Source organism: Cervus canadensis, chromosome 33 (assembly GCF_019320065.1).
Source record: "Cervus canadensis isolate Bull #8, Minnesota chromosome 33, ASM1932006v1, whole genome shotgun sequence".
NCBI classification, from domain to species: Eukaryota; Metazoa; Chordata; class Mammalia; order Artiodactyla; family Cervidae; genus Cervus; species Cervus canadensis.
Window position 1 is genome coordinate 18,687,310 of NC_057418.1, and position 12,433 is coordinate 18,699,742.

At 39.9% G+C, this 12,433-nt stretch overlaps 1 protein-coding gene across 2 annotated transcripts in view; it reads left to right on the top strand.

Annotated features, from left to right (window-relative positions):
• The window catches only part of GRM1 (glutamate metabotropic receptor 1), a 411,831-nt gene that overhangs the window by 357,856 nt on the left and 41,542 nt on the right, over window positions 1-12,433 (top strand). For both annotated transcript variants that reach the window (XM_043457395.1, XM_043457396.1), the window contains exon 7: window positions 2,166-2,292. In XM_043457395.1, coding sequence (XP_043313330.1) covers window positions 2,166-2,292 — 127 coding nt within the window. The remainder of the gene's footprint in view (window positions 1-2,165; window positions 2,293-12,433) is intronic.

The following is a 12,433-nucleotide window of genomic DNA, read 5'->3' on the forward strand; positions in this document are numbered from 1 at the left end:
ATGGCGACTGCAGCCATGAAATTAAAAGACGGTTGTTCCTTGGAAGAAAAGCTATGACCAACCTAGATAGCATATTAAAAAGCAGAAACATTACTTTGCCAACAAAGGTCCATCTAGTCAAAGCTATGGTTTTTCCAGTAGTCATGTATGGATGTGAGAGTTGGACCATAAAGAAGGCTGAGTACCGAAGAATTGATGCTTTTGAACTGTGGTGTTGGAGAAAACTCTTGAGAGTCCCTTGGACTGCAAGGAGATCCAACCAGTCCATCCTAAAGGAAATCAGTCCTGCATATTCATTGGAAGGACTGATGCTGAAGCTGAAACTCCAGTATTTTGGCCGCCTGATGCAAAGAGCTGACTCATTGGAAAAGACCCTGATGCTGGGAAAGATTGAAGGCGGGAGGAGAAGGGGACGACAGAGGGTGAGATAGTTGGAGGGCATCACCCACACAGTGGACATGAGTCTGAGTAAGCTCTGGGAGTTGGTGATGGACAGGGAGGCCTGGCGTGCTGCAGTCCATGGGGTCACAAAGAGTCGCACACGACTGAGTGACTGAACTGACTGAACATGTTAGGGAAAGACTTCTGTTTCCAGTTATGAGAGAGTAAAAAAGCTCAGACAGCATTCTGCTCTAAACAATCAGAAAACTTGACACAATATATGAAATAACTGTGTTCAGACATTGGGAAACAGTGTATAGCCTTGATTTCAAGGAAGTGAAAGGAAACAGAGAAGTGAACCCTAAAATCATTCAGGCATTCTGTCTGGAGACAATTTCCTGATTGTTATTTAGTGAGAAAGAACACAGAGTTTAGCTATCTTGATAATTTAAGAAGACAGAAAGCAAGGTTTAGGAGAGCCAAGGCAGAATCTGTAGTGCAGAGAAAGGAAGAGAATGAATTGATGCAGAAAAAGAGTTCCAGCAGTTGGTGTATGGGTTCCCATCAGTATTTGACTCTATCTGCATAAGTATGAAGTGAAAGTGTTAGTCACTCAGTTGTATCTGATTCTTTGTGACCCCATGGACTGTAGCCCGCCAGGATACTCTGTCCATGGAATTCCCCAGGCAAGAATACTGGAGTGGGCAGTCATTCCCTTCTCCAGGGGATCTTCCCCACTCGGGGATTGAACCCTGGTCTCCTGCATTGCAGGCGGACTCTTTGCCATGTGAGCCACCGGGGAAGTCCCCTGCATGAGTGTAGTACAATTCAGAAAGTCCAAGGAAAGAAAAATTACTGGGATGCTGGATTCCCAGAGGCCCCACAAGGCCAAGAATGTTCCCAGTTTCCATAAATCAGAGTAGAGATCCCTTGCTGAATACACAGAGCTAAGCAGAGAGCCCAGCAAGGTCACACTTTATAATAAGGGTAAACTATTCCTAGATTAGAGAATATTCTAGACTTGCCCTAAAAGATGAAAAACAAGGCTCAAACTGAGTCACAGGTGACCAGGCTGCCTGCCAGAACAAAGGCCAATACTTCAAGAAAAAAATCCAGCACTCTATACCTTATGTATAGCATCTCGTTAAAAAATTTTAGACTTGTGACAAAGTGAGAAAAGGTGACATATAACCAGAAAGAAAATCAAGTGATAGAAATAGTCCTAGATATTATATTGATGATGGAATTAATAGTCAAATTAAAATGCCTACTATAAATACATACAAAAGGGTTTAAAAGAAAACGTGCATATCATGCGATGACACATGGAGATGTACTTTAAACGATGAAAAACAAAGAGTATGAGAAATGATATTTTAAACAATAGGATTAGCAACATATTAGACATTATGGTAGTAAAGATCAGGGAGCTTACAACATAACAGTATAAAAAAGAGAAATGTACTTTTACTTTTCTGAGAACTATTAATGCGTATTAATATATATAATGATAGCATTCAACTGTTTAATTCCATTTATAAAAGAAATGATTATTGAAAAGCCTCCAAATCCAACATGGAGTGAACTGAAATTCACATCTGAACTCTAATGCAATGAGGTATACTTCAATCCATGTATTTGAGGTTCCTCAATATGTACGATTTTTTTGGAAAGTTAGTCTTCAAAAGAAAAAATTACAGTATGAAAGCAAGTCCTTATCTGAAAAAAGAAAGGCTTTCTGGAGAAACTAAATTTAAGGCATATGAAATATCCCTGTGTTATAGGTCATACGGAAAGGGGAAGTCAGTTGCTGCTGGATTTGCACTGCCTGCAAAGAGAATGAGTATGTGCAAGATGAATTCACCTGCAAAGCTTGTGACTTGGGATGGTGGCCCAATGCAGATCTGACAGGTAGGAACTGTCTCACTTGTCAACCTTATCCTTAACATTGGCCTCTGCGATGTGCCTGTTGTTTAAAATGTGAGTGAGTAACTCACGCCTTTTTCAACATTTATTTACACTGTTACTGCTCATGTCAAAGGTACACTTAAAGTTCTTAAAAGTTTTCCATCATCCATATTGAAAGTTTATTTAAATATAAATAAAAGGGTATTCAAAGGGTATTCTTGTATACCAGTTGTTCCTGTTTTTCTTTTTATAATTTTTATCTGAAGATATATCAGGGAAGAAACATGTAAAAATATAAAACAAAGTAATTTTAATAGTGTGATTAGTCACTCAGTCATGACCAACTCTTTGCAACCCCATGGACTGTAGCCCCCAGGCCCCTCTGTCCATGGGATTCTCCAGGCAAGAATACTGGAGAGGGTTGCCATTTCTTCCTCCAGTGGATCTTCACAACCCAGGGATCGAACCTGAGTCCCCAGCGTCTCTTGCATTAGCAGGCAGATTCTTTACCACTGAGACACCTGGGAAGCCTCTATTTTAATAAATGTTTCCCATGCTCTACTCTCTATCTGGAATTTCTTTCATTTCCTTGTCTGCCTGAAAAATTTTACAGTAATTGTAAAGTTTGTTAGGCAGACACAGAGATTAAAAAAAAAAATTCCAGATAGAAAGTAGAACATGGGAAACTTGAAAGCATGTAGTACATTTGGGGAAAACCATGGAACAGGTATATGGGGTTGTTTGGTAAATACAAGGGGCTGGTAGAGATGTGGTCAGAAATGAGATTGGATGAGGACACTGGAAGCAAATGGTAAGGAACTTCTATAAGAACTTATTCTAAATGTTTGGATTTTGGCTTTAAGCCTAGGAGAACCACAGAGGCACTTAAAGTGGTGAATAATGTCATGATATTGGTGTCTCAGAAAGATAACCATGGTGGCAGTATGGACAAGGATAGTGAGCCTAAACTGAAAACAGAGAGAAGTGAGGAAGCTACTGTGTTCCAAATGAGTAATTCTAAACGGTGTGAACAGAGCAGCTGCATGGAAGTTAGTTTAGTTCAGTCGCTCAGTCCTGTCTGACTCTTTGCGACCCCATGAATCGCAGCATGCCAGGCCTCCCTGTCCATCACCAACTCCCGGAGTTTACTCAAACTCATGCCCATCGAGTCGGTGATGCCATCCAGCCATCTCATCCTCTGTCATCCCCTTCTCCTCCTGCCGCCAATCCCTCCCAGCATCAGGGTCTTTTCCAATGTGTCAACTCTGCATGAGGTGGCCAAAGTACTAGAGTTTCAGCTTCAGCATCAGTCCCTCCAATGAACACCCAGGACTTATTTCCTTCAGGATGGACTGGTTGTATCTCCTTGCTGTCCAAGGGACTCTTAAGAGTCTTCTCCAACAACATAGTTCAAAAGCATCAATTCTTCGGTGCTCAGCTTTCTTCACAGTCCAACTCTCACATCCATACATGACTACTGGAAAAACCATAGCCTTGACCAGACGGACCTTTGTTGGCAAAGTAATGTCTCTGCTTTTTAATATGCTATCTAGGTTGGTCATAACTTTCCTTCCAAGGAGTAAGCGTCTTTTAATTTCTTGGCTGCAGTCACCATCTGCAGTGATTTTGGAGCCCCCAAAAATAAAGTCTAACACTGTTTCCACTGTCTCCCCATCTATTTCCCATGAGGTGATGGGACCAGATGCTTTGTAGTTCCTCTTCACTTTCTGCCATAAGAGTGGTGTTATCTGCATATCTGAGGTTATTGATATTTCTCCTGGCAATCTTGATTCCAGCTTGTGCTTCTTCCAGCCCAGTGTTTCTTATGATGTACTCTGCATATAAGTTAAATAAGCAGGGTGACAATATACAGCCTTGATGTACTCCTTTTCCTATTTGGAACCAGTCTGTTGGTCCATGTCCAGTTCTAACTGTTGCTTCCTGACCTGCATACAGGTTTCTCGGGAGGCAGATCAGGTGGTCTGGTATTCCCATCTCCTTCAGAATTTTCCACAGTTTATTGTGATCCACAGAATTGAAGGCTTTGGTGTAGTCAATAAAGCAGAATTAGATGTTTTCCTGTAACTCTCTTGCTTTTTTGATGATCCAGTGGATATTGGCAATTTGATCTCTGGTTCCTCTGCCTTTCCTAAAACCAGCTTGAACATCTGGAAGTTCTCGGTTCACATATTGCTGAAGCCTGGCTTGGAGAATTTTGAGCATTACTTTACTAGCGTATGAGATGAGTGCAATTGTGCAGTAGTTTGAGCATTCTTTGGCATTGCCTTTCTTAGGGATTGGAATGAAAACTGACCTTTTCCAGTCCTGTGGCCACTGCTGAGTTTTCCAAATTTGCTGGAATATTGAGTGCAGCACTTTCACAGCACCATCTTTCAGGATTTGAAATAGCTCAAATGGAATTCCATCACATCCACTAGCTTTGTTCATAGTGATGCTTCCTAAGGCCCACTTGACTTCACATTCCAGGGTGTCTGGCTCTAGGTGAGTGTTCACACCACTGTGATTATCTCGGTCATGAAGATCTTTTTTGTACAGTTCTTCTGTGTATTCTTGCCACCTCTTCTTAATATCTTCTGCTTCTGTTAGGTCCATACCATTTCTGTCCTTTATTGAGCCCATTTTTGCATGAAATGGTCCCTTTGTATCTCTAATTTTCTTGAAGAGACCTCTAGTCTTTCCCATTCTGTTTTTTCCTCTATTTCTTTGCATTGATCACTGAGGAAGGCTTTCTTATCTCTCCTTGCTATTCTTTGGAACTCTGCATTCCAATGGGAATATCTTTCCTTTTTTCCTTTGCTTTTCGCTTCTCTTCATTTCACAGCTATTTGTAAGGCCTCCTCAGACAACCATTTTGCCTTTTTGCATTTCTTTTCCATGGGGATGGTCTTGATCCCTGTCTCCTGTACAATGTCATGAACCTCCATCCATAGTTCATCAGGCTCTCTTTTTATCAGATCTAGTCACTTAAATCTATTTCTCACTTCCACTGTATAGCCATAAGGGGTTTGATTTAGGTCATACCTGAATGGTCTAGTGGTTTTCCCTACTTTCTTCAATTTAAGTCTGAATTTGGCAATAAGGAGTTCATGATCTGAGCCACAGTCAGCTCCAGGTCTTGTTTTTGCTGACTGTATAGAGCTTCTCCATCTTTGGCTGCAAAGAATATAATCAATCTGATTTCGGTGTTGACCATCTGGTGATGTCCATGTGTAGAGTCTTCTCTTGTGTTGTTGGAAGGCTGTTTGCTATGACCAGTGCGTTCTCTTGGCAAAACTCTATTAGCCTTTGCCCTGCTTCATTCCGTTCTCCAAGGCCAAATTTGCCTGTTACTCCAGGTATTTCTTGACTTCCTACTTTTGCATTCCAGTCCCCTATAATGAGAAGGACATCTTTTTTGGGTGTTAGTTCTAAAAGGTCTTGTAGGTCTTCATAGAACTGTTCAACTTCAGCTTCTTCAGCGTTACTGGTTGGGGCATAGGCTTGGATTACTGTGATATTGAATGGTTTGCCTTGGAAACAAACAGAGATCATTCTATCATTTTTGAGATTGCATCCAAGTACTGCATTTCAGACTCTTTTGTTGACTATGATGGCTACTCCATTTCTTCTAAGGGATTCCTGCCCAGAGTAGTAGATATAATGGTCATCTGAGTTAAATTCACCCATTCCAGTCCATCTTAGTTCGCTGATTCCTAGAATGTTGACATTCACTCTTGCCATCTCCTGTTTGATCACTTCCAATTTGCCTTGATTCATGGACCTAACATTCCAGGTTCCTATGCAATATTGCTCTTTACAGCATCGAACCTTGCTTCTATCACCAGTCCCATTCACAACTGGGTGTTTTTGCTTTGGCTCCATCCCTTCATTCTTTCTGGAGTTATTTCTCCACTGATCTCCAGTAGCATATAGGCCACCTACTGACCTGGGGGGTTCCTCTTTCAGTATCCTATCATTTTGCCTTTTCATACTGTTCACGGGGTTCTCAAGGCAAGAATACTGAAGTGGTTTGCCATTCCCTTCTCCAGTGGACCACATTCTGTCAGACCTCTCCACCATGACCCGGCCGTCTTGGGTGGCCCCACACAGCATGGCTTAGCTTCACTGAGTTAGACACGACTGTGGTCCTGTGATCAGATTGGCTAGTTTTCTGTGATTATGGTTTTAGTGTGTCTGCCCTCTGATGCCCTCTCACAACACCTACCGTCTTACTTGGGTTTCTCTTACCTTGGACGTGGGGTCTCTCTTCACGGCTGCTCCAGCAAAGCGCAGCCGCTACTCCTTACTTTGGACGAGGGGTATCTTCTCACGGCTGCCCCTCCTGAAAGTAGAGAGGAATAAATGAATGCAGGAGATGATTTACTCATAAAATCAGTGGGATTCCTGTGGATGGATTACCCAAGTTTATAAGCTTCCCAAGAGTAATGTTCATGTATGTGAGTTTTGGGGCTTCCCAGATGGCGCTAGTGATAAAGAACCTGCCTACCAATACAGGAGACAGATGAGACACAGGTTCAATCCCTGGGATGGGAAGACCCCCTGGAGGAGGAAATGGCAACCCACTCTAGGATTCTTGCCTGGAGAATCACACGGACAGAGGAGCCTGGCAGGCTACAGTCCATAGTGTCCCACAGAGTTGAACACAACTGAAGCGACTTAGCAGGTATATATGAGTTTCAATTTCCAAAATCTCTGATATGAGCTTACAGATGACACATGTGTCACAGATGTTGTTCACAAATTTAAAGAGTGATAGAACTATGGAAATTTTGAGTTCATAGAGACTGTATCATCTGAATAACACAATCCTTCATTTTAGAACATGAAAGCTAAGGCCTGGAGAGGTGTACCTGTGTGCCCAGGGTCATAACTAGTTAGAAGCAGGTCCTTGTTCATTGACTGCTGATCCCACGCTTCCCTGGGTGCTGTTGAAAATGATTAGGGTAACATTCACGAGTGCTGTTTACTTTTTTGCTTCTCCCCAAATAAGACTCTGAAACTAAGAAATTGTGTGGCTTATACAGAGGACATAAAAAATGGCTGCCTGAGTAGAAAAAGGTCAATTATTAAAATTATTCTTTTTAAAGTAAAAGACCATGTAAAATGTTAATACGGTTAGAAAATAAACTGAATATCAAAGCTTTTAGCAATCACCTGGTATAAAGGCCATTTTAAAATGAAAAGAACTTAGAATGTTTTTGAAAGTACAAACTCTGTCTCACCTGTTTTTTAATTCTCTTGCTGAAAGCTGGCTTTCAACTTCAAATATGCCTAAAAATCACCCAGGAATTACTCATCTGCATAGATCCTCATTCACTAGTTCTGAGATGGGACCTACCAGATTCTAGTCCCTGTCCCATCCCTTGGAAAACTCTGGCTCACAGCCTGGTGCCTTGAACATACATAATTACTGCCTGATAAATGTTTGCTCTATTGAGAGAATTAGAGAGAAGGAACTCACCCAAGTTCATCTAGGTCAATACAGATGGTTAATAGGAGAAGCCATCTCAAGAATCTAGGGGGTTTTGTCTCTGGGTCTAAAGCTGTTTGTTTCACTCTGCATTTATCTTGGACTGCATGCATCGGACTGACTTGAAGAAGCTTTTCCAACATTGTTCTGGGCACAAACCTCCTCCCCCACAGGTTCACATCTTCATGAACTGATCTTCTTACTCAGTGTGTGCTTCCTGTCTTGTTTATCTTGAGAAAGCAGGCTCCTTAGATCACCCTTGTGCTTGAAAACTAGGTTTGACTTCAGAGTCAGTCCTCTCTGCTTTTTGACTGAGACCGCAGCTGACAAGAAAGAGAATCAAAGACAAAACTAGCCCCTTTCTAGGATTAATCTTAAATGTCAGAAGGCCTGGCTTTGAGGTACAAGTTTTCCTCTTGTCTACATTTCAGAGCTTCCCCAGACTTTTCCTACTATCTCAGCTTCCCTTTAATTGAGGCTTCTCTCATACATGAAAAGAACTTCTATCCAATATTAAAATAGAAAAAAAAAACTTTTTTAAGATCTAATATAATAACGGAACTCAAAGTCATATGTTTTATCCCCTAGAGATCTTCCATTGTGGATATATTGTCTGTCCACTGTCAACCGATGACCATCCTAGATTAGCAACAATTTAAAAAAAAACCGTCCTTAATTATAAATAGATGAGTTTTAATGCAATTATCTTTCTAGAGAATTAAATCTACTATCACCCATCATATGTGTAAAAATCACTAACATTCAAAAAGTTGAGCTAAGCGACAGCCCATTCTGCCTTTATCTGGTAACAACAGGCAAGTGGCTAAATCTGGATCATATATCCAAATTATGTCACAAGTCTTATGTTTAAGATCTTTCAGAATATGCATCGCTCATCCTCATTTATACTTAGTCTTAAGGGCACCTGTTGTTTCTGCATCCCTTCCATTCTTTCAAACGAATGGAAAATGAGGTCTAATTTGCTACTTACTGGGCACCGTGTCAGGCTCAGAGCAAGGGCGCAGTTCATGGCAGTGTGTTTTTGACTGTTGCCATGGTAACAGTAGTTGTGAAAAGAGAAGACTCACAGGCAGAGAAAAACAAAAATCAGTAAAATACTAAGAAGAGTATATACATTGCCTTTAAGTAACTGTTTTATTTTCATGAGTAGATTCTTTGGACTGAACTTTAGTTAAAATGAGAAATCATTCTTCTTTGGAAAATAGTGCTTTTTACCGAAGGTGAAGTTTGTTAAAAATATGCTTAAAATCATTTTATGAGATACTTTGCATATATGATCCAAAGATTAAAATTAATGAATAAAAATATGTTAACAAGTGAGTTTTTATTCTCATTAGGATATGTTGCTTTTTAGCTACGAAGAAAAAAAAGGGATATGTCTTAGAGGAAGTGTCTTCTGAAGCTGTTAATAAGCTTCTCATTTTTTCTTCTTGGGAAAATGCACATTTTAATTCAGCATTTAAATTTCACACTTTACTTCTCACGGTGCATAAACAGAGATTTCATCTGCCATGATATACAACTTGATAATAGTTTAACAATTCATGGACCAATTATAAGAAACCCAATGCTGCCTATTCCTTTTAAAAAGTCAAACAGTATAAAATAATTCCTCATAAAGTCAGACTACCCTAAATCTTACAATGAAAATATAAAATACTGTTATAAAAATTAACTTTTAACTAGTTTTCCCTACCTAACAGTGGCAGCCGCCTCTCATGTTATCTACTTATTTATTTACTTTTGTATTATACACAACCACCTTCTTTGTGCCAGGTATTTTTTTGAGATATTGGGACATATTGGTGAATGAGACAAGGTTTATATCCTAGAAGACAAACTTCACATAAAACTAGACATGGAAGCAGACAATTATAAGTCCTGGAACAGGACTATGTACAAAATTTCACATGAGTACAGAGAAAAAAGCAATCATCTTTTCCCTGACAAGAGAAAGAGGAAGGGACATCTGAGCTTAAAGATTGGATAATAAATAGAATTTCCCATTTTAGGTAATTTATATTAATGTAATAATGCTAGAGAAAGCATTTCAATGAAGCCTTATGCAATTATGAAGCAGTAATGTAAATGTTATTAAATGTCCCAACACACTTTAGGTGGAATAATTGTGGCCTATCTTTGTTTCTTGTTTCATATTAAATTTGTCTTTACTTAATTGGAAAGGATTCAGATATTAAATTATAACCTTCTCTAATGCATTTTGATGTTATAAGTGAGCCAATATTTAGTTCGAAAATTAGAAGTTAACCCTTGTCCTCAGATTAGAGTTATTACCACTTCTCTTAGATTTTGCTCAGCAATTTGTAGTCTGCTAGAAGGAAACTGACATGTCTGGGGTAACTCTAACCATGAACACTGCCAGGTCCTTAAGTTCTCTGTGCTTTAGATATAGTATATGCACAACTCCTATTAAAGTCTTCTTGTGGGTTTCAGGTAGGCTCAGGGCACTCATTCTAAACCACTGATTGAATTTAACCACCACCCCTTCTAGTCTTGGAATTACCAAACATTGGAGGTTGCGAAACCCTTCTCTTTAAAAAAAAAAACAGGACAAATAAAGTACATCGCATCACATAATATATATGGACAATGGATATTTTGTCTAATTCCCTCAAAATATCAAAGCTAACCCTTCTAAAATTTAGGATGTCTTAAAAAATAGAAAAAGAAAAAGAAAAGAAAGAAAGAAAGGAAAGGAAGGAAGAAAAAACAACTTTTAAGAAGCTTATTCAAAATGTAAATTGTCAGTCCCAATCCCCATGTGATTCTGTTTTGGGTGGTCCTGGATTGGCATTGAAAATCCTGCTTTTCACATAGGAAAAAGAATCTAGGATCTTCACAAGAGATAAAGCAATCTTAATTGTGCTGAGCACCAAAGAATTGATGCTTTTGAACTGTGGTGTTGGAGAAGACTCTTGAGAGTCCCTTGGACTGCAAGGAGATCCAATCAGTCCATCCTAAAGGAAATCAGTCCTGGGTGTTCATTGGAAGGACTGATGCTGAAGCTGAAACTCCAGTCCTTTGGCCACCTGATGCGAAGAGCTGACTCATTTGAAAAGACCCTGATGCTGGGGAAGATTGAGGGCAGGAGGAGAAAGGGACGACAGGGGATGAGATGGTTCGATGGCATCACCGACTCAATGGATGGGTTTGGGTGGACTCTGAGAGTTGGTGATGGATAGGGAGGCTTGGCGTGCTGTGGTTCATGGGGTCACAAAGAGTCAGACATGACTGAGCAACTGAACTGAACTGACTGAATGGTGAGGTAGATTTAAGCTTTGGGGTATTGTTATGACAAACTGCTACTGTTGCAACACAAGAATACTTAGACTTCTACCATAGAAGAATGGTTTTCTTCATTTGTGTATAGTACACTGGGTTGAAGAAGTGAAGTGAAGTTGCTCAGTCATGTCCGACTCTTTGTGAATCCATGAACTGTAGCCTACTGGGCTCCTCCATCCATGGGATTTTCCAGGCAAGAGTACTGAAGTGGGTTGCCATTTCCTTCTCTAGAGGATCTTCCTGGAAGGCAGACGCTTTACCGCCTGAGCCACCAGGGAAGCCCTAGTACCCTGGGTTAAGGTAGCCTTAATTTACAGCTAGACTTGGAAGACTGATTACTAATGGAGAAGGCTGAGTAGCAGTCTTTAGTTTCCGGTTACATTAATGTGTATGTGTTAGTTGCTCAGTTGTATCCAACTCTTTGCGACCTTGTGGACTGTAGCCTGCCAGGCTTCTCTGTTCATGGAATTCTCCAGGCAAGAATACTGGAGTGGGTTGCCATCTCCTTCTGCAGGCCAGTGGAGTTTTAAACTTTAAGCTGGCTACATTAAGGGGGCTAGGATTTATGATATGCAATTTAAGGTTTGAAACTCCACTAGCGACAACCAAAGTTAGTTCATTTACTGATGCATATTTTATTAGACAGGTCGACTTGGCTATACAACTTGAGGGCCATGAAAGACTTCAGTGAGAGTTTCTATCTTGTGCTGTCTTAAAATCAATGTTCATTGTGCAGATTTTTGTAGCTCAATCCACTGATAAAGCATGCCCTTGTTGGAATGAGCCCATCTTAAATTTGAGAAGTGCTAGTTTTGATATCTTGAGAGAGTTACACAAAATATCCACATGTCCACATATGTGAGGTAATGTACTTATTAGTTATTACCTTAGTTATTATATAACTTAAATTCATGAATAAATGTTCCAATGAAATGTTTCCAAATCCCTAGATTGGTAAGTTGGAACATGCTTGCTAAGACTACAAGTCTGATCATATTTTAGTCATTATAAGTGTTGTGGTTTGTCAACAGCGGAATGCTTCAGAAAATATTCACACTGTTTAAACTAATACATATTTATAAACCACAGAAGGAGATAACTGTAGGCAATGCATTTGGAGTTACTCACAGGATTCTTTTACAATTGTGTCAGTCAGTGTCCCCACCTTTACAGTTTTCCCAGATTAATTTAATTACAAATGAAGCATGAACTGGCCGCATCTGCTATCCTGGAAATGTTTTCCCATTAGTGTTTAATTTTGTGGCCAATTTGTTTCTACTGAAATGAATTCTTTAATTTTTTTCCATCAGAATTTTATCTTGTGTCTAT